This window comes from Pteropus vampyrus, unplaced genomic scaffold, assembly GCF_000151845.1.
Source record: "Pteropus vampyrus isolate Shadow unplaced genomic scaffold, Pvam_2.0 Scaffold109, whole genome shotgun sequence".
NCBI lineage: Eukaryota > Metazoa > Chordata > Mammalia > Chiroptera > Pteropodidae > Pteropus > Pteropus vampyrus.
Genome location: NW_011888890.1, coordinates 3,716,986 through 3,739,621, shown reverse-complemented (window position 1 = coordinate 3,739,621; position 22,636 = coordinate 3,716,986). Strand labels below are relative to the sequence as shown.

The 22,636-nt window shown below is 38.4% G+C and overlaps 1 protein-coding gene across 1 annotated transcript in view; it reads right to left on the bottom strand.

The window, feature by feature from the left end:
- The window catches only part of SH3GL2 (SH3 domain containing GRB2 like 2, endophilin A1), a 151,009-nt gene extending 131,678 nt beyond the window's left edge, over positions 1 to 19,331 (bottom strand). The window contains exons 1-2 of the mRNA XM_011365338.2: positions 19,302 to 19,331; positions 17,871 to 17,935 (exon numbers count right to left, since the gene is read on the bottom strand). Coding sequence (XP_011363640.2) covers positions 17,871 to 17,927 — 57 coding nt within the window. The 5' untranslated portion in view covers positions 17,928 to 17,935; positions 19,302 to 19,331. The remainder of the gene's footprint in view (positions 1 to 17,870; positions 17,936 to 19,301) is intronic.
- Between the last annotated feature and the right edge of the window lie 3,305 nt (positions 19,332 to 22,636).

The following is a 22,636-nucleotide window of genomic DNA, read 5'->3' as shown; positions in this document are numbered from 1 at the left end:
GCATACAACGTAAACTTGTGGAGTGTTAGCTATTTATTATTCATTTCAGTCTTCCCCACAATATCTAGCATAGTGCTTTGCACATAGGAGAAACAAAAACTATATTAGTGATTAGAGAACTTTCCATCTTTTCTTAAATTCCTTTACAAATTAATTTAGAAATGAAGTTTGTGCCCTGTTAATTTCAGATCATTAGGAAACAAGAATCTGAATTCAAGATGTTTATGGGTTAATTTCATTGACGTATCTTTCCTCTCATCTGCTACCATAAGCAGCATGCACTCCAAGCAGTGGGGAGATGGTGACTGAGCTTAACTTCGGAGGGACCTGAAAAGCTACTTGCTGGGAAACACTACTGGGTGTTAGAAGGCTAAAATGTAACATTCGACACAAGCACAGCATCTGTAATATTAGAAAATTGATAAAATAATCAGCATCTACTCCCCAAAATTCTCCTTTATAAAAGCTTAATAATTTTTTAAAATAAACTCATGTAGGAAAGAATCAAACACAAATTTTCAAATTCGTTATAATCAACAGAATCATATAATTCTACATCTAAATTTAATTCCAGTATTTTACTTAGAATTTATGCATAAATTTAGGCAACCTCTAAAGGCAAGTTTTTCTATATTTTTTAACATGAATCAACATGCAAAGGATTTTAACTGTGACTGCAAAAACTACAAGAAAAATTTGAAGAACACTTTGTTGATATTGATACATTTAGACTTGCTTTTCATTTTCAACATTTACGTATCTTAAGATTACACCAAGTCTAATGACATGTTACCATGCAAAGTTATTACATCATCACTGACTATGTTCCCCTTCACCTTTTTCACTCATCTCTTTAACCCCCTCATCTGTAGAGAGCCCGGAAATAAACCCCACTTATATGGTCAATTAATCTATGACAAAGGTGGCAAGAACATACGATTAAGAAATGACAATCCCAGGTAGTGTTGGGAAATCTAAAAAATGAAACTGGACCACTCTCTTATACCATATACAAAAATAAACTTAAAATGAATTAAAGATTTAAATGTATGACCTGAAACTATAAAACTCGTAGAAGAAAACATAGGTAGTAAACTATGTGACATGAGTCTTAGCAATATCTTTTTGGGTATGTCCCCTTGAGCAAGGGAAACGGCAAAAATAAACAAATGGGACTTCATCAAACTAAAAAGCTTCTGCACAGCAAAGGAAACCATCGACAAAATGAAAAGACAACCTACTGCATGGGAGAAGATATTTGCAAATGATATATAATAAAGGGTTGATATCCAAAAAAGGGTTGACATCCAATAAAGGGTTGATATCCAAAATACATAAGGAACTTATACAACTCAATAACAAAAAATAAACAAAAATTTGCAGAGGACATGAAGAGACATAACTCCAAAAAGGACAAACAGATGGCCAACAGACATGAAAAGATGCTCAACATCACTAATAATCAGGGAAATGCAAATAAAAACCACAATGAAATGCTACCTCACACCAGTCTGTATGGCAATTATCAAAAATTCAACAAATAACAAGTGTTGGCAAGGATGTGGAGAAAGGGAACCCTTGTGCACTGTTGGTGGAGCTGCGAATTGGTGCAGCCACTATGGAAAACAGTATGGAAGTGTTCCTCAAGCTTTTATACATTTACATTCTCCCCTTAATTAAAAAAGTTAAAATTCTCTGCTATTAACTATTATGCTACATTATACAACATGTTGAAAAAAATATTCTATTAGGCCTAAATGATATGCTCAAACTGATCTGAATATTTGTATAATATAGCCTTCATTTCGAGGACATGGTAATAGTAAGTAAAGGAATAAATAAAAGTCATAGTAAATAAACATTTCAAGTAAACCTTTTCAAAACATTCCCAGGCTTTGGAGCTGAGAAAACTGCAAGAAGCATCATGGGGAAACAGTAAAGCTGCCAGCCCTGCTGAGGACCATGTCCTGGGCATGGTACTGCCACATCTGACAGATAGTTTCAGTTCATGTTCAAAGCAGGCTGCAAGGGGGGCAAGACTTGCCCCTGTTTCACAGAGGAGAAAACCTGTTGAAAGAGGTCCTGTTAAAGAAATGCTAATGTTGTTGGTTTTAACATTATGAAGTACAAGCTCTCTACTTCAAAATAGAAAATGTGTCCCATAAACCTGACCACTCTTTTAATAGTAAGTGGAAATAATGCTCTTGGAAAAAATAATAAAGAGCCAGCAAATTGGATTAATTTGTTTTTGTTTTTTTTAAAAAAAGGAAAATAATAGTCTCTTTCCAAATTCTCTAGTCACATAATGACAAGTAAAAGAATGAGTACAAAATGTTTAGAAGAATAATTCTTTATTATCACATTTAATTGAGAAACGCTTCATTGGTAGAATAAAACGAACTGGCAGAGGCAACATATTTTTTAATGTTTTTGCTTTATTGAGGTATATTTTATAATTTCACTAATTACAATTAAAATAATAAATTACAATTAAAGTCACTTATTTTAACTGTGCAGTGTGATGACATTTTGTAATTGTATACAACCTTATAACCTCCACTACATTCAAATTACAACAATATCATCATCACAAAATGTTTCATGGTATTCTTCTGCAGTCGATATGGTCTCCAAGTTTCCAGCACAGGAAATCACTGATTTACTTTCTAACACTAGTTTTGGCAATTATAAACTTTCACATAAAAAAAATCAGAGAGTGTTTATTATTTTGAGTTTTGACCTCTTTCACTTAGCGTAATTGTTTAAGATTCACTAAAATTCAACATGTATCTGCATATATTAATATTTTATTCCTTTTTACTTTTGAGTAGTATTCCATAGTACAGATATGCCATATTTAGGTTGTATCCAGTTTGAAATTACTATGAATAGTCCTGCTATTCGCATTCACATTAAAGTCTATATGGACATATGTTTTCATTTCTCTTTGATAAATACCAAGGTGTTGGATTGCTGAATTATATGGCAAATTTATATGGCAAATTTAGAATGGCAAATTTATATGGCAAATTTAGAAGATACTACCATACTGTTTTACAATTTACATTCCCACCAGCAAAGTATAATGGTTCCAGTTGCTCCACATCCTCACCAAAATTTGGTATTGTTAGTCTTTTTAATTTCTGCCATTCTAGTGGGTATGTAGTGGTATCTCACTGTGGTTTTAATATGCATTTCCCTGACAAATAGTGATGGTGAGAATATTTTCATGTATTTATTGGTTATTTATGAATCTTTTTTTCAGACATGCCTATTCAAATCTTATGCTCAAATTTTAATTGGATTGTCTGTCATATTATTGTGTTGTAAGAGTTCTTTATATGTTCTAAATGCAAGCCCTTTGTCGGATTTGTGTTTTACAAATATTTTCTCCCAGTTTATAACTTGCCTTTTTTCCTTAGGTATTCCTTGAAAGATACAAAAGGTTTTGAACTTTGATAAAGTTCATTTTACCACTTTTTTCTTTTGTAGTTCATGCTTTTTGTGTCCTGCTTAAGAAATTTTATATTAGAAATCTAATCCAATGTCATGAGAGAAATGGAAATGGTTTCACTTTAATTCCCACAACTCAGAATTCACACATTCATTCAACACACCTTTATAGAGCAACTGTTACATAAAATGCACTTGGCTAGTAGCCTTCCTGCCAAAGTCACTTTCTAGTCAGTTTTAATATACCGCGGGGCTTAACAACTGGGAAATCAGCCTGTGTTCTTATATATAGAATAAAGTAAGTGAAATAGACTTTAAAAATACATACATGTCAGCCCCCATAGGTTATAACTGTTATGGAAAACCCTAGGAGGTAGATACTACCCGTTTTCACCTCATGGTTAAGAACGTGAACTCTGGAGCCAGGCTGCTCATGTTCAAATCCCAGCCCCATCATTTCCTAGCTAAACGATCTTGATGCCACCTAACCTCCCCATGCCTTAATTTCCTCATTTGTAGCATAGAGAAAAATAATGATACCTACCTCGAAAGGTCATTATAAATATTAATGACACAATGTGTACAGAGTACAAGCACAGTGCTTATCATATAGTAAATACTATGTACGTATAAGTTCTCTCCATATTTACTTTACAGAGAAATCAAATGGATAAGATGCAAACTTATTTGTCTGAGGACGGAAAGTCACTAGGAGCTCTCAAAATGTGATTCTTAGACCAGCAGCACCGATCTCACCATGAAACTTTCTAGAAATGAAAATTCTCAGACCAACTTGAACTTTAGAGGTAGAGCCCATTAATGTGGTCCTGACAAAGCCCAGTGATTTTGATGTCCATTAAAGTTTGAGACCCAGGAAATGAGAGAAGCCAGACACCACAGTCTAGAGCGATGAATCTACAGGATGATGGGGAGCGGTGATTGGTGGGACCATTCTAGTGGGGAGAGGGTAGCAGCTTAGCTAAAGGGGGGCCCATCTGCCTATTGAGGTCGGCTCAAAGGGCCAAGGTGACCACAGTGGAGATTGGTGGTTCAGGCTGAGCCCACGAGGCAAAGGCACTGTTGCTCTGCAGGTCTTCCAGGCCCATGAGAAGAGGGTCATGGTGATGCTGTCTCATTCTAAGACTCATCTCACATGTGACCTACTCGAAGGCTCACCTTGTCCAAAATAGTTTTCCATCACCCCTAACTCTTCACTTCATCATTTGGTTTTCTGCATGGCATTTTTCATAACTGACTATGCTTTCATTTACATGTTGACTTTTTGTCTGTCTCTACTAATACTAAGAGGCTCCATGAGGACAGAGAAATAACCTGTTTTATTTTCAAATCTCTAGCTCTCTGCCTCAGGCATAAGATGCAGCAAGCACTCAGTAAATATTTGTATACTGGATGAATAAACAAATGAATGTCCAATAGCACTATTACATCTTTAATAATGACTTGAAAATTGTGCTGGGAAATAAGAAAACAGTAAGCGCTTCTCAGGGTTATCTGGCAAAACATCAGTCCTATGAAATCAGCATTTTAAGATCAAATGGCAAACTGCATGGAGGAATGGAAATTGAGTATTTGATCTAGTTTACTGGTAATAACGACATGAGTGGCTTCTCTTATCTGGGCACTTGATAGGACCACAGGCTCTACACTAGGCACTTCCCTACATTCTCCGACTCCCCCAAAACAAACACTGAGGTTGTTTTGAACACATGAACGATAACTTCTGAGGTTATTATCCCACTTTAACTGATAAGGAAGTTGAGGCTCAGAAAGGAGAACATATTTGCCATAAGGTTCATCACAGGTAAATGAACGAGACAGGACTCACACCACACTTCTGTGTCCGAAGACCATGTTATTTCCACTATTTCTGTGTCCTCATACAGGCCAGTGCGGAATTGTCTTTCATATAAATCCATTCTTTCAGAGATGTTACAACACAGTTCCTGGCTTTAGGAGTTCACAACCGAGGGAAGAACACAGACATATCAACAGATAATAATAGTGCAACGATTACTACTCAGAAGCTGTGAGAAGAGGTTTATGAGATTCAGAAGCAGTTCCCAAGGTTCCCAAACAACTCTTACGTAAGATTTGGAATGTAAGAATGATCTGTTTGGGCTCGAATCTGATGGCCATACCCCAATCATTCTCCACTTACCAGCAATGCTTACTCAAGTAGTAAGTGGCTAAAGCTGTGATATAGTCTTAACTATCGGGCTAAAATGTATCATAAGCCAAATTAACCACCCAGTGTTTGTTACATCTTAAAAGTATCAAACCCAAATGCCTCAATTTACTACACGCTCCATCTAATAACTTCAGTTTTCAGAGGACACGCCTACTACAGAAGAGACCATGTTAGCAAGAAATACTACTTTTACTATGTTCATCTTGTGAATGCTTTTTCCTTCCAGGAAATAAGAAAGTTAGAGCAGGCATTCTACTTTAAGCAAAACGAAGACATTTAGCAGGAACAATACATTCACATGTATAAAGTGACTTAAGACCTCCGTTTTGCTCTAGTGTCTAACATACCAGAGTAGCTATTAAGAATTTAAATCAATAAAAAATCACCCAGGAAAAACAACGCAGGCAATTGTTTCAACAATAAATAGAGACAGCTGGCCTTAATTTTGGTTTTCACTTTCAATACTATGTCAAGGACAAGGTGACTAGTGCCAGTTCAGTGGACACAAGAAAAACAATGTCTGAATTAAATGTCTACTTTAAATTGTTTTCCAGTACAGGTTAAACATCTGGCTTGACGTAGGGTTATTAACTCTATGACTAGTAAACTTGCACAATCTTCCTGGACCAAAAGAAAATATCTGATTTCCTCTAACATCTAAAAACAGCTAAATGGCTGGAAGCTGTATCGTGGCATGAATCCAGTCGTGAAGAAGGTCATCTTTCAGATTTATGATTAACATGGAGAATGGAACCATGGATCAAGGCTGTACCACATAGCTGTAGATCACAAGGTTTCCATACACAAAGAGTTTTGGTGTGGGGTAAAATGCTGGGAATTCCAGATAGGTTAGGCAGGTTGTCTATGACATAGTTCATCCATTCATTTTTTAAAATATTTCCATGCTGCCCGCAGTGGCAAGTTCTGTGCTGGAATCTAAAAGTCTGATAAAAAGGTAACAAAATATAGCTTAGCCTTCCTAATCCAAGGTTGCTTTGTGCTACGTACATCTTTTTAAAGAGTTACTATTGTTTAAAATCCCCATCATTAATACTCCACACTCAACCTGCATGCAAGAGACATTTCAAGGAGATAATGCAGCCCAGCCAATTCCCCTGTTGTATACACTCAGAGCGCCCCGGACTGTACCCTGCATAGAAGGCACCTGCCTGCTCAGCTTGACTAAGTGCTGGCTGAGAGCAGGAACTGTGAATCTCCAGCTTCCAGAATCTGGTGCTGGACACCATTTTAGGTGCCCACATGACTGAATTAAATTGAGCTCTTAAAGATGAAGCAGTTTAACCCAGGCCTCATGAATCAGTCAGGTGCTTATCTCACCACCCCTTTCTTTGTCCACTTCATCCTAGTTAGAGACATTCAAATAGGTACTAGCTTTGGACCCTGTGCTTCTCCACAGAAGCTTTCAGCATACCATAATGTAAGAGCATGCTTATCCTTCTCTATCCGGGACCCTGCTACAAGATCCACAAGGTAGAAAGCCTGACTGTATTGTTTAGTTCTGTAATGTCCAGCGCCAGAAGAGTGCCTAGCATTTACTTGGGGCTCAAAATTTATTTGCCAACTCAAGTGTCCAAAGACATCTTCTCTATACCTTTCACAGGAGACATAAAAGGGCACTGAACAAACCACAGACCAACAAGACATAAGAGAGAATGACAAAGCTAGCCTAACCTTAATATTTAGCCTTTAGAAAAACACCTAGAAACATTTAAATGATTTACCCAAGTCACACAAGTTAATAGCAGAATCAAGACTTGAAGTTAAGTCTCCACTGACTGCCAATGAGCCCAGTCCTGTGCTAGGCATAAGCAGACTAGGGCAACAGTCCTTAACCCTCGGGCCGCAGACCAGTACCCATCTGTGGCCTGTTAGGAACCGGGCCACACAGCAAGAGGTAAACAGTAGGAGAGTGAGCAAAGTTTCATCTGTATTTGCAGATTCTCCCCAGTGCTAGCATCACCATCTCAACTTCACCTCAGATCATCAGGCGTTAGATTATCTTAGGCAAACCGGTCCCTGGTGCCTAAAAGGTTGGGGACTGCTGCATTAAGAGAGTCCAAATCCTCTACAGTCATTATGGGAGAAAGGGGCCATGACTGAACAAATTATCACTGGCCAGTTCTGTCTGGACCACAAACAGCAAGCAGAGAGACTGGGCCTTAGAACCAACCTCCACCTCCTATACCCCCATCTCCCAAAAGGGATTTTGAAGCCTTTAATGCTACATCATCATTGTACAATAAACTAAGGAAATATCTGACTTCCAGATTAACTGCTAATTAGCAGTAATTTATTTAATCAGTTCATCTCTGGTCTTGCCTAGTCGCTAGGTTCAGTGGTGTTATATGAGCACCACCAATTTCTTAAAACAATAAGAAAAAAGCAAGAAGCCAGGGCATATGCCTTTTGCTACCCACCACATTCTGCCCTTCCCAGTCAGTCCACTTGCTGGCCTTCCTAACACTGAAATCCTATGCATATGCTGTCCTACAAGCTTCTCACTAAGGGAGTGGCATGTTTCTGAATACGAGGTCAAAGACTTCTGTGTACAACTACAGCAGCATCCAGTAATATTCGATATGTACTTAATAAAATTCTAACACAGATATATTGATTTTGGAAGACTGTTATGAAATGAAAGGTAGCATGCTAGAAATTATAAATGAAAAAACTACTTCCATCACCTTGTTATCAACACCATTCATCCACTCAATAAATATTTCACAGCCTTCAGTTATAAATGGACTGGTAAAGGTATTTTACAGCTTCCCATATTTGCCCATTCATGTACAATTTATTTGCTTATTCACTGAACACAAGTTGTATCTTAGACCCTGAGAACATGATCAAAGGTATAGCCTCAATTTCCAAAGACAAAGATTCTGAGGATGATTAAAATTTGAGAGTCACTTGTGAAGCTTGCTAAAAGTGAAGATTCTTGTACATGACTCCAAGAGACTTGGCTCCAGTAGGAATGAGATGTGAACCAGGAATCCATGCTTGTTATCAGTCGCATGCCCGCAAGTGATTCTATTGTGGATTGCCTTTAAAAAGAGGTCTAAGAGAAGTCAGAATATATACAGAAAGAAATACTCATGGAAGCACCTGAAAGTTCAAATCATTGTCAATGAACAGGCCTCTAGGAACTGAAAAATCTGGTCACAGCTGTATGCACAAGGTGGATTTTAGACTGGATGACCACAAAAAGTGAAAGCTGCATAAATGGAAAAGAAATAGGTTTAAGGCAAGGTACAAACGCTGTTTGAATATACAACAAGGGAATCCACTTAACATGGCAAAAATCTTGTGCCAGATGGCCAAAAATCAGTATCTTGGTTCTTTAAATCTTATTTTTTACCAAACTACTCTTCAGAACCACCTAAGCTGCAGGTTCTAAAGGATATAATATCATGATTTTAGGAAAGAGACTTACAAATGCTGTATTTCATTTCTATCATGAAGCTATCATAATAATTTATTGAAATTAAAACATGATAGGATTTTAAAGATCATGCAACCCCCTTATTTAATAACTGCACACTCTGAGGGCCAGGACGGCCATGTGACTAGGCTCAGATTACACATTTCAGGAAAGGTAGAACTGGGGCCAGAGCCCAGGTCTCCTGGCTCCGGCCATTCCAATATTGTGCGATACTCATACCTAAAGGTCAGCAACCCAATTCAACTCGAAGTCCTCTGCAAAGGCCACATTATGAACTCTGATGCAGTTTCATATAGGTTGGACTAAAGGCATCAGGGGAAAAAGAGGCAATTTAATTTTCTAGAAATTAATTAAAGCATGGATTTGTATAAACAGCTGGTATTACACATCACCATATGCTGTGCTAGGGTGAGCATTACTTCTAAAAATATTAAAGCTTCTCTGACGAAATTGAATCCAAGATCAATTCTTAGCTGGCAACCTATATGAAGCCTTGTTTCACATGGAAGATCTATAAAAGCGTATTTGGCAAGATTTCATCCATTAATAGTTAGTACCCAATATACAATCCTCCCTTTAGCTGGACAAAACCTACTCAGAACTTTTTGCTGGAAATTAAAGCTACCCATTAAAACGAACTCCTCCAAACAAGCTGCTGGGCTTCTAGCTTCAAATACATGTTGTTACTTTATCTCCTCTCACCTTAAGATCATCAAATCAAAGGGTTTGAAGTCACCAAGCTATATCTCATTAGTTGACACCAGCATTTGTGTATACTTAACACACACAATTTAATTTTCTAGAAATTAATTAAAACACACAAAATACGCACACAAGCCAAATAAAGTTACCTGGCCATCTCCAGAACTAGAGATGTATTTTTAAGCGTGGCACTGTGTTTGAGAAACAGACTAATGCCCCTACTCTATTTCCAGCCAGTAAGAAGGTTCTATCTGGGTTGGGGTATTTAGGAAGGTGAGGGGGCAGGGAGAAGAGTCACATCTTGAACGCCCTTGTGCCAGTGACAATGTTAACTGCCTGACCTATTTTGGCTCCCTTAAACTACAACCCATTCCTTTGAGTGATGTAACCATGTCCAAAAGAGGACACAGGAGAGCAATTTGGCCATGGTCACAATGTCACATCTCTGATATTCAATGACTTGAGCTTCATGCTGCAAAAACATTTCCTCGGAGGGCTAGCACTCCTTTGACCCAGGACATCTTAGAGCTCTTACATCTCCTGTGCACTGGCCTTCACACCAGCCTGTGCAATGGTGAGAAAAAAGTAAGAAATGTGAGGTATGAGGGGGTTAAAATAAAGTAGAAGGGAGGCTAAAGCCACACCTTGCCAGACCATGGTATCACTGAGTCACTAGAGCAGCAAAAAGAAACAATCCCCATGGTTCTTGCACAGAGAGCCACACAGCCCCTCTGGATGGCAGGTGTCTTTTCCGCTAAGGCCATCTAGAACCTCTATCTCAGGAAGTTTATCTGGATTTTATTCTTTGTTTACACAGTTATCACAGAAGGATGAAAGAGCATGGTAGGATAATGAACACCTTTACCGTCTCCGAATGCCATCAGAGCACAGCCACAGCAATTTATTTTTTAATTGATGATATTCATAGCATTACATCCAAATTGCACTCCTAGAATTAAAATCCATGAGCTTCAGGGTTTCTATTTTTCATGCTAATGTGGCTACACTAAAAACACCTTGTAATTATGATTACTTTCTTATTTCTAATTTTAAAAAATCAGATAACGAATGGGGTCTTCTTGCAAACACTTCACTTCTGCTACTCTTCGTTCTCTAGCTAAGTCACTGTAGGCAAGAAGGCCAGAAACTCTCAGCTGAGCTGGGAATGAAGAATCCAGCAAAGTGGCTGGGGACTGAGCACGTTCTGAAAGCTCTGCCATTACTCCCCCAAAGACCAAGCTAGGAAGAAGAGCTGAAGGTGTCCCGTGAGCAGCACCCATGCTTTGGGGTGCCTTTTGGCACCACAGGATGAAGAAGAGGGAGCAGAACTAGAGGATGTCTTGTTGATGGATGCTAAGAAAATGACAGTTGGTGTTTTTGTTCTTTGATTGTATTGAAAGAACACTGGTTTTGAAATTTGGAATCTGGCAGATTTTCCTAGTAGTCCAAGTTCCTCTATTTAATAGCTTGAACATGTTATTTAATGTTTACCACCTACCTTACGGGGTAATGATGAGAATTAAGTGAGGAAATGCACATAGTTCAGGGCCTAACACAAAGTCCTGGCTCAGAGCCCTGCTCAGGGAACTGAGAGGGAACAAGGAAGAAGGGGAGAAAAACCCCAAAATGTTGCAGTAAGAAGAGGCCATTTTCAAGGCCTACTCTCCCTGGACTCTTCCACAAATTCAAGGGCTCAGAAATCTATAAGGGACACAGCAGGCAAAGCCAGTCCTCCAAGGGAAGGTAGAAAAGACATATTGGAGGCTGTGCTTTAAAGAAGGGCTGTCAAATATATATGAGAACCTGTAGAAAGCTATGGAATCTCCTCAGAAAAAAACACATTAATACACACAAATAACATCACACATTTCATTTTAGGGAGTGCACCCTAAGAACTCCTGACTTAATGGCCTTCAATTTGCTGGTAAAGGTTACCTGGTATGTCTCCGAAAGTAACTTCACTAGAATGCCATCCATCTGAAAATCCAAACACGTGAAGCCTTTAACAAAATAACAAAAATGAAACCAGAGCAGGAAATGTGAGAGGTGAGAACAGAGCCCAACTACGGCCTTTCTGAAGGCACACCTCAGGTCCAGTGAAGCCTCTGGAAGTGGCATCTGTGTAGTTCTCTAATGTCAGGCCACCTTCTCAGCTGCCCCTCACAAAGGTCCTCCTCAACACACCTTCTGGTGTTTCCAAACCTGGCCTCAGGCCAGAAGAAACCTGGAAATACTCATAGCGGGTGAGATCCTGACATATGGAGGCAATAAAAGGCACAGGTGCCAGGTAGAGGTCAGAACCCATCCCAGACCTCTGCCTGCTGAGGCATGTGAACACAGGCTCCCACAGGCTCCATCTGCTATGCCCCAGGGCCAGAGCCTCCCCCTGTGAACCATAACCAGAGAAACACAAGGATAACTGTCCCATCCCTATAAGAGAGCCCATCAGCTCAGATAAGGGAGATCAGGTGAAGAAGTCCAAAATAACGACAAGGAGAAAAGAACAGCTTTGCTGCTCTGCTTCGTCAATTACCAAAAAAAAAAAAAGAGAGAGAGAGAGAATGATTGTACAGTTTTTCCAAACTGCCTTGGGGCAACCCTGGGGTTTAGGACATACTTTCTGGGTCTGGTTCTCCATGAGGACACAGAGTGACCTCAGGGTCTCTTTCACATTGAAAAAGTATATCCTCAATATGTGAAGCCCCACATAGAAAGCTGATTAAGAAGGAAGAAATCTGCCCCACCTCTTAGCCCCAGCACTTTCCAGTCCTAGGCCACTTCGAGGGGACTCACTTACCGGGTTCAGTCTTTGAATTTCCAAGACCAATGTGAAGGAGTATGGAATCAAGAGAGAGAAAAGCTGGTCAAGTCCCAGTTCTGCCACTTATTAGCTGTTTCCTTTTGAAAAGTTACTTTTTGCCTAATTTCCTCATCTGTAAAATGGGATTAATCTTTCCCCAATTACCACACAAGGCTCCTATGAAGAGCATCCCTTGATGGGACATGTAGGAATACTTTTTAAGTTGCTCCAAACAGTAAGAAAATGTCAGAAACCGTCAGGTAAATTAGGGGAAATGAGGGGAAGTGGATTGTACAAAATAAACCGTGTGTTCCCACAGCCCTGCAATTATAATTCTGCTCATTCCATGCAACAGAACAAGGTGAAGCTCCCAGATCAGGATCCAGTCAACAATAGGCATGGACCAATGGCCTCCACAGGCTGCTCCCATGGAACATCCTCCTTTCACCTCCTCCACCTGCTTACTCACTCATGATGATTCAATGTTTAAGGAGAGCCTACAGAGCTTAGTGAGTCAGCAGAACAACTCAAAGTGCAGGCATGGGAGAGGAACAGGATAAGAATGTCCAGTAAAATGCAGGCCAGACCCCTCCCAAAAAGGCACGGCCAGAGGAAAAGGGACACCATCTGTTAGGCTAACTCTAGCCAAGGCTTACAAATAAATGAAATACAAAAACAATCTTCATCTCAGATGTACTCTGAATGCATATTCATTTAACAACTGCAAATCAAAACTGCCCTTCCTCTATACCTCACCATTTCAACTTAATTCAAAATACATCAACCAAGCAATTGGAAGTTTCCAAAGCACTGGCCTCACACTTCGTACAACTGAGAGGATCACTGAAAACATGCACCTTGAAATGCTGTACGCTTTCTTCACTAACAGGAATCTGGACTGCTCAAAGAAATGGCTGATTTCAGGGCTGGGGCAGAGTATACACAAGTTGACCCTGAAAGAGCTCATTATGCCAGAAAGTAAAAAATGTTCTCAAAAAAAATAATGGAAAAATACCACATAGACAAAGAGCCAGCCTGAAGGGGCTCCCACTAGCCAACTCTGGGACAATTTGAGCAACAAAATAATTGAGTTTACTAGGGACTTATAAACCACTGGAAATCAGAAATTCATGAGTCCATACCAATAACAGACAGACAGACAGAAATGAGGGAGGGTTCTTGCTTACAGTACCATGCTGAAAGCTGACTGGTAAACTTGGAAGGGGTACCAAGTTAGATAACACCGATTTTGCACCTATCGCAAGATGGACTCCAGTAAAACTTGCCAATCGACACTAAATATTGCATTGATTTTGGTGAGAAGCAGAATATTTGCATGAACTTAAAGTGTCTCCTCATAGATTGGGAGGAAGAAAAAAAAACAGTAAAAAAACCCAGTAATTATACAGTCAAGAAACTAAACAACATCTTGACAGAGTGATGACAATTAGCACTACCCATGGACATCATTTGCCTCCAGATATGACATCTTGAGAAGGACACATCACCTATGAAATATTCCAACTGAAATTGTATAGCCAGAATCCGAGGGGGATGGATGGGAAGGAGGAATAACAGAACCAATGCTTTATTTCACCCTTTCAACAGCAAGCAACCCCAAACTTAGGACCATTCTTTATTTTTTAGAAGGAAGGGATGTATATCTTAAAAGCTATTTCAGTTTAATAAAGCTAATGAATGAAATGACAGGAACTATCTGACCCTAGACTAGATCCTGTATTAGAGGACATTATAAAAGATATCGTTGAGTTAACTGGCCAACTTAGAATATAATTGTTAGATTTGATTCATAAAAACAATAATTACCAATGTTAAATTTACTAAAGTTGGTAACTGTACTGTGATTATATGAGACGATCCCAATTCTTAGGAAAGAAATATTTAGGTATTTAGAGGTAAAAGTTCATGATGTATGTAATATATCCTCAAAGTGGTTCAGAAAAACACAGTGTGTGTGTGGGGGGGGGGTGTGGGTGTGTGGGGGTGTGTGGGTGTGGGGGTGTGTGTGTGTGTGTGTGTGTGTGTGTGTAGGAAACAATAAAGTAGAAAGCAGCATGTTGATCTGGGTAAAGGTACACAGGTATTCTTATGTAAGTTTGAAATTATTTCCAAACAAAAAGTAAAAACAAACAAAACGACATGATTACATTCTTGAAACATTGTCAAGTCTTAGCTTCATGCACATCATTCTCTTCTGGATTCCCTACTTCTTTGACTTCTCCCTAACAGGCAACTTTTCTTCAATTCATTCCCTAAAACTGATGGGTCTCTTGTTCTTAGTTTACACACTGGCCTACAAAGTCTCTCGTTCACATCTGAGGTTTGAACTACACATAGACATACCACCACAGAAGTCCGTATTTCCAACCACTTTACTTACTGGACTTCTCCACCTGAATTCTCATGAGCTCGTCAAACACAATTCAACACTGCCAGAACATAATTTCTAGATCTGGGGGACATTCAGACATAGCTTGGGACCTGATAAAAACACCACAGGCCTCTTATTCCTCACTCTTACTTACCACTCTGGGGTCCCCTCTGATGGAAAGGAAAGGAGAAAGAACAGAACCAATGCTTTACTTCACACTTTCAAACAACACTTTCAAGCAAGCTACAGGACAATAATTACCAAAAACCTCAAGAGAAATGGAAGAACTGGGGAAAGAGTAAGTATAATTCCACTCTGCAGTACATCAGCCAGCATAGTCCTCACTCTCAGAAACCACAGCAAGAGATGTCCCAAGCACATATCCTGTCAAACAAAGGACTAGCAGGCCAGGTTCAGCTCCATTACTCTTTACCCTCTATGGCTGCCTCTCACCTTCCTCATTTTGAAAATTAGGGCGCCCACTTTCTCAGGGAAGAAGACAGGCCTAGAGCTGCATCAGAAAACCACAGGTATTATTCAATCCCAGTTAATATTCTTGTACATTTTTAGTTGGTATCACTTTTGTTTAATCTTTGTAGAGGGATACAAAATATAAGTTGAGGACATCTATGATGAAACACAGGCATCCCACAGGTAGAGGCTGAATCTGGAAACAGAAGATTTTTCACTCACAAGTGGCCTGGGTACCCAATTCCAAATGCCCCTATCACTATGGAAACATTTTAAATCAAGCTACTTCTTTAGAAATACCCCCTCTCTTAAGAAAGCTACTGAAATTACTACCCAGCTACTGGCAGACCTCCCATTTGGACATTGCAGATGGCTTATTTGCATATTATCGTTCTAGTTGATGACTGTTTGGGGGCTATGGGAAGCAGCAGATGGGTGGCAAACTTTTTTTTTTTTTTATGTGTCACTCTGGCAAGTAACCAAGCTAATGAGTAATCACTAAATAATAATCTTTCGTAACAACTCATAATGAAAATTCATTAAAAGGTCACAAGAAAAAAATCAGTTTATAAATATAGAAAATTTCAAAATGACAAAAAAAGAAAGAGCTTGATCCTACTTTTCCCAAAATTTACATTTGGGAACAATCCAAAAAAGTCCAATCCATGGCTCTGAAGGCAGGACTTGGTTACTTCAAAAATCTTACACAAAATAGGGACATTGTCAGGGGAAAACTGAGGTGGAAAAATATAGAACTTAAAGGTTGGCAAGTAAAATTTTTACTGGGCTAAGTGGAAAACAAAGTAGAAAATTGAGACAATTACTGGCATAATTCCGGTCAAAAAGTCATCCTAATTTTGCCCAAAATAACTAGATAATTTAAAGCAAAATTTGTTTTCATCTTGAATTATCCACATAATGGCTTTAATTATCCATCACTTATCACATAGAGACAGGCAAAATGCACAATGATAAACAGGCATCTTCTAGTGAATTCCAGGTGTCTCTGCTGCTATCAGTCAGACTTAATCTCAAATAAATGTAGATATCATCCTGGCACCAAGTCTTTCAGAATTAAAGAACAATGATTATCATCTCCACTTTCTTATCTGATTAGATTTATAAAAATTATTGCCAACGTTTTGTGTGAATCAGGTATTGATCGTAATGAAATAAAGACACAGTATACAATGTCATTTTATGATTGTGAATACAGAGTATGTTACAAAAAGTAGGAAGTGAATTATGGTGTCACAGTGATCATCAGAACAACTTTTAACCCACCGGCTGATTAAGAGGTAAAACCGGCATATACTTGGTGGACATAAATTAGCACTAGAAAGTAATTTTGCAATATGTACTAAGATTCAGTAATTTTAGTTCTGATCTGCCTCCAAAGAAATAATCCTGAATGCTGACAGTATTTTATGCACAAAGATATTCATGTAAAATTATCCAGAATAAAGAAAAAAAGTCATAAACTATTTATTCAGAGGTTATTGATTATGCAAATAATGGCACAATCATACTACCAAGTTGTCTATACATATTAAAGGGAGTTTTTAAAAGGGCATCCAAATGACTCAATTTTTTAATGTCTGATACATGAAAACTACAGCGACCAATTAAAATTTTGTCAACATCTTTAAAAGTTATAAAACTTTCACATAAACTACACATTGTAAATATTGAAAGAAAATCATTTTCTGATGACTACGAGGGCAAATCTGGTGAGCTTCAAAGCTAAGTCCCCAATAGCGTGGAGATAATGACCTTCTGAGTATCTCCATCTTTCAAATCCCTCCAATCTAACCAATCCTTTCCCCAAATTTGCTCCTCTCTCCTCCCTAGTCTTCCCCAACTAATGTTACCAATGTCTAGCAAGTCACTCAAACTAGAAAACCTAGTCTTGTCCCTCTTCCTTCACATCCAATCATCAAATCTGATGAATTTCCTCTTTCAAAACCTTTCTGCTCTCTCTATTTCTCTCCGCCCCACTGCTGGACCGTCAGCTAAAGTCACCATTGTTTCATGCCTAGAGTACTGCACCAATCCACTAAAGGCTGCCCCTCCAACTAGCAGAGTCAGGCTTTGCCTGGGTTCAGATCCTGATTCTGTCATTTAGTAGCTGTTTGTGATCATGTTACTTTCCTTCTCTGTGTTTCAGACTCATCAGTTACCTTGCAATAATAATAGTACCTACCTCAAGGGGCTGCTGTGAGGGTTAAATGAGTTAATATATATATAAACAATTAAAACAGTGCCTGACACCTAAGAAGCACTTACAACCATCTGCTATTATTGTTATTATAAACTTGATCCTCACTGCACCCCCAACACAAAGTGCAGTGTGTGGCACATATCCCCTAATGCCAGATACCTTTATTTCTGCCGACTCTTCATAATAATGTGAAATGGAGCTGCAATTTAACTTCATGAATCAACCTGAAAAGAAATGGTTATCAAATTTAATTTTCTTTTGAAATTTAAAATTTCAAAAAACAGTTGTTCCAAATACTTAATTGGGGTGCTTTTTCCTGGGAAATTTTTATTTTTACCTCTAGCTTCCTGACAAATTAAAAAATTATACTAAATGTTGTCATCTGTCCATCTTCTCAGAAAACACCAAGCTTTTGCATCTCAGAATCAGAAATCAGGGAAAAAAATATTTTAACACTCAAGCTGATGAAGGTGAAATACTAGTGGAAGTATAATATGTTATGTTTTGCAGCATATATGAAAAGTCTGTAAAAAGTTACACATGCTGGCTCAGCAATTCTCTTTAAAAATATTCCCTAAAGAAGTAACCAGAGATGTAAACAAATGTTTATATACGAACGTGTTCATTTCATGCCAATGTTCTATTGTGAAAAACTGAAAACAGCCTAAATGTCAAAAATAGAAGATTCTTTAAATAAATATGGTTTACTCAGCTCTTATTTTAACTGGCGAAGCAGCCATTTAACAATCAGACTTTTGAAAAACATTTAACAAATATTTATGTGAAACTACAGAGAGTGAGGCAAAGGGGTTGGCGAGAGCGCTGCGAGGAAATACAACCAAATACAAACAGCGGCTTTCTCTAACTACTGAGATTAGCGACTATAGCCTTCTCTGTGCCAGAGTTCAAAGCCCGTTTCTGCAATTATAGTAGGAATGAGATCTTGACTCTGTTACTATGCCAGTTTCCTCACTTGTAAACAACAACAGAATTCTGAAGCTTAAATTAGTTAATACATGTAATGTGTTGAGAACACCCCTGGCACACAGTAAGCACTGCACAGATGAGATTCTTCTCAATAATCCTATGTCATTTTTGGAATTTAAAAAATCAATATGCATTACTAATACTTCCTCATTTCTTAAAAGAAATCAAATGTGGCAAAAATTTAGACCAATATATAAATCCACCCACCCCTTATCAAAAACTTTTGAGGCTTGAAGTATTTCCAAATACATAACTTCAAATTTTTAGAAAGATGATACAATGCATTGAGCATTCTATATAAAATCGTAAGAAAGGTCTTCAATCAAACACACTGACTATGACACAGAGCAGGTGAGGTTTTACTGCTAAATAAGTTATGAAGAAACTATAATTTCAGAGCTTTTAAATTGAGAAATGTGACTAAGGGATCCTGAATCTATATTATCAAATGTTAGCATCATGGCAATATCAGCAGTCCAAAATGGCACATGGCTGGGTTATAAATCGCTTCAGATGCTTGAACAAAGAATAATGACAATTTACTAAGACCTCAACTCTGGTAGGGTTCCACTAGAGCAGGTTTATCAACAGGGTACTACTTACATTTTGGACTGGATAATTCTTTGTTGTGGTGTTCTGTCCTATGCACTGTAGAATGTTTAACAGGAACCCCGTTCTCTACCAAATGCCAACAGCACCTTCCCAGTTATGAAAACCAAAAATTCTCCAGACATTGCCAAATATCCCTGGGATTAGAAGTAGCAGGGAGTCAAAAATCATCCTAGGTAAAAAAAAAAAAAAAAAATCCACCACTTTCCTCTCTGTATTCCACAACAGAAATCCAAACTGCAACTTCCCCTGGAATGCTGATGATTTTATAGAGGCTCACCATTCTTCTTCGCCCCCTACAATATCCCAAACCCCAGTCAAAATGAACTTCTTGCTTTTGTATCCAAGTACAATATGAGTCTGCAACTCCAGGCTTTAGTTCACACTGGAATCCACCTCAAATGCCTGATCCCACCTGCCTTCATGCCTCCTAACAGAAGATGGTCCTGACATACAGCTTTCCGAATAAGGCGTTTCTCACATTAAAGTATTGAAACCAGAGAGGTGAACAAGCTACAGGTGTCCAGAAACATGACTCCAAAGGCAAGCAATCTGTCAGATGAAAAACCAAATGTTTGGCTAGTTTTCATTATCTATGAAACTGGGGAGGACAGGGAGGAATCACACAGGTCATCATTTCCCAAACTGGTTTCTCCCAGAAACTGTCCTGACAGATGTTAATAGGCATCTTGAAAGATGTGATGCTCAAGTAAATCTAAAAAATTATCTTTAACAGTTTGTTGTTAAAACCATGTAAGTACCTTGTCTTTAATATGCTAATTCTTTCATGAAGCTCCAAGAGTAAGTAGAGAACACTGCATTTCCCAAGCTTATTTGGCCATTAAATCCTGTTTTCCTTCTCCGAATAATGTTGACTTGCCTGATGAGGGTTCCAAGGAGCACCAGTCTGGGAAACAATGACAGAGCCCTAACCTCCAGGGACAATCCTAAAACAACCTTTCAGCTATTGGTTTCCATATCTTTCTAAACAAGTCTACCTATGTGCACAATTTTATAAATCGCAGCATTGTTCAAAAGAGCAAAGTGAAAACATCTTAAATATACACAAATAGCACACTGGTTAATACAACAGAATACTACCCAATGTGAAACAACTGGGATGCTCTCAGTGTACTGATACAGAAGAATCTACAAAGTACATGAAAACAACCAGATAGAGATAGAATATTATGTTTTCATATGCCACTATTTACATGAGAAAGGAAGGAAAGGAAATTAAAATAACATATACAAGGATGCCAACATATGCATGGATATCTGCAGAGAAACATGCTAACAATAACACTGGCTGCCTCTGAGGAAGAGAACTAGCCAGGGGAGAAGCAGAATAGAGACATTGATGTCTAACCTTTTGTACTAGTCTGACTGTATTATATATTCAGAAAGAAAATTAAAGTTAAAAATAAATATAAAAACCCATTTTACCAGTCTCTTTAGAATATAAATTAAAATTAAGATGCAATTATCTACTAAAACTGCAGGCTCTATTAGTAAAGAGGCAAAACAAGGAACTTAATCAATGATATGATTCGGAAGGCTGATATCTTATTTTTTTTTTAATAATAAATAAAAGCGAAAATAGGTTTTGATAAAGCAGTAACAACATCCCATTCCCCTTCATGATTTCATAAAGATTCATCATCTAGCTATTCACTTTGCTCTTTCATTCGTAGCTCCTCCAACTCCCAGACCCTCCTCCTCCACCAATCCACAGAATTAAAAGTAAAAATACTACCTCCACAAAAATTACAATGGCTTCTTTTATTAGTTTAGTACATATGGATTTCATTTTGGCAGATTCCTCCTTGTTGATTCCAATTTTCAAAAAGTATCACCAGAACCAATTAGCTACAGTTGAAGCTGTACCATATATTAGGTTTTCCCCCAGTGGAACAAACTGCAGCTGCCACTTTCCTGAAAAATGGGTCACTGATTCACCGTGTATATCATAGAAAGTCATCATGCCTCTTTGCTGGCATTGTATTTCTTTAAAAAAGAAAACATAAAGCTTCCTAATTTATCTTTTTCCCAGGAACCTAAGTACATCACCCAGTGTGTGATACAGGCTTATACAAAATAGCTTAGTAAATAAACTTTCCTCAAAACATTAAGGCTAATGTAGGATAAATTAAAAATGGGTAACTCTCCACTACTGAACAAAGATCTCATTAATTAAGGAGACCTGGAGAAAGCAGAATACTCGCTGCCTCAGAATTTCAAGTCCCATAAATACCTCTCTGGGTCCTGCCACTGAGCATAATTTTAACTTTCCCACTCAGAGAGCTAAAACCTGCCATGGAGTAGAGAAAGTAAAATGGTGTGAAACTATTTTTTGAGCAAATTATCAACTGACAAAAAATGATTACACTGATATTTGACTAAGTTCTACAAGGTCGGTGCTAAAATTTTTCTATCGAAAATAAACTATTATTTTCTAAGTTTTTCGCAATGAGCACATACTAATAGAGGAAAATAAAAAGTGTCGTAAGGGGAAAATTCAAATATGGAAAGATTACACGTTTTTAAACAGTAAATTTATTCATGGAAAACACAGGTGGTCAATCATATGGTTTTATTTGAGAATTTCTAAAATGTCCCAGAAAACACTTTTGGCAAAACAGACTTTGGGCAGGTCCATAGCCTCAACCAGTTGGTAGGCACCAGAAAGTCAACCTCTGATTCACCAAATTGTGTAAGAAACACTCAGCAATGAGTTGCTACCAGCCACTAGCACCTATAAGCAGACAGCACACAGCCAGTGTCTGGAGTAGTTAGGAGGGGCTGCAAGGGCAGATGACCCTCAGAGCAGGGAGGATAGGGCATTCTCAGATAGACCAGATGGGGCACACACATTAATGGCAGCAGGGTATCTCTGTGAGTCCCTGGTGGCCAGAAAGTTTGCCCATATACCTGGAAATGGTGCTGTGTAGCCACTGGATACAGGGAAATTTGAATCTTAACCTTTCTGGGGCTCAGTTTTTCCATTTATAGAAGAGCAGTGGTATAAATGATAATAATACTAATACACAGCTCACAAGGTTGTTACATGTACATAGTGTTTATATAATACTCCCTGATATATGAGGTTCTCGATGAATGTTGACTGCCTGCTATTTTTCCAGCATTTGACCTATTACAAAAAATAGCTATCCTGTCCCAATTCCAGGGACACCAAAGATATTGACACAAATCTTTAACAGGCTAGCCCATCCTGCTCCCTGAAATCCAGCCAAGTCAATTTCCTTGACATAAGGGTTCAATCCTATCTTTTCTATTTCCTCCAACAGTGGGGTCTAGCTAACCCAGTC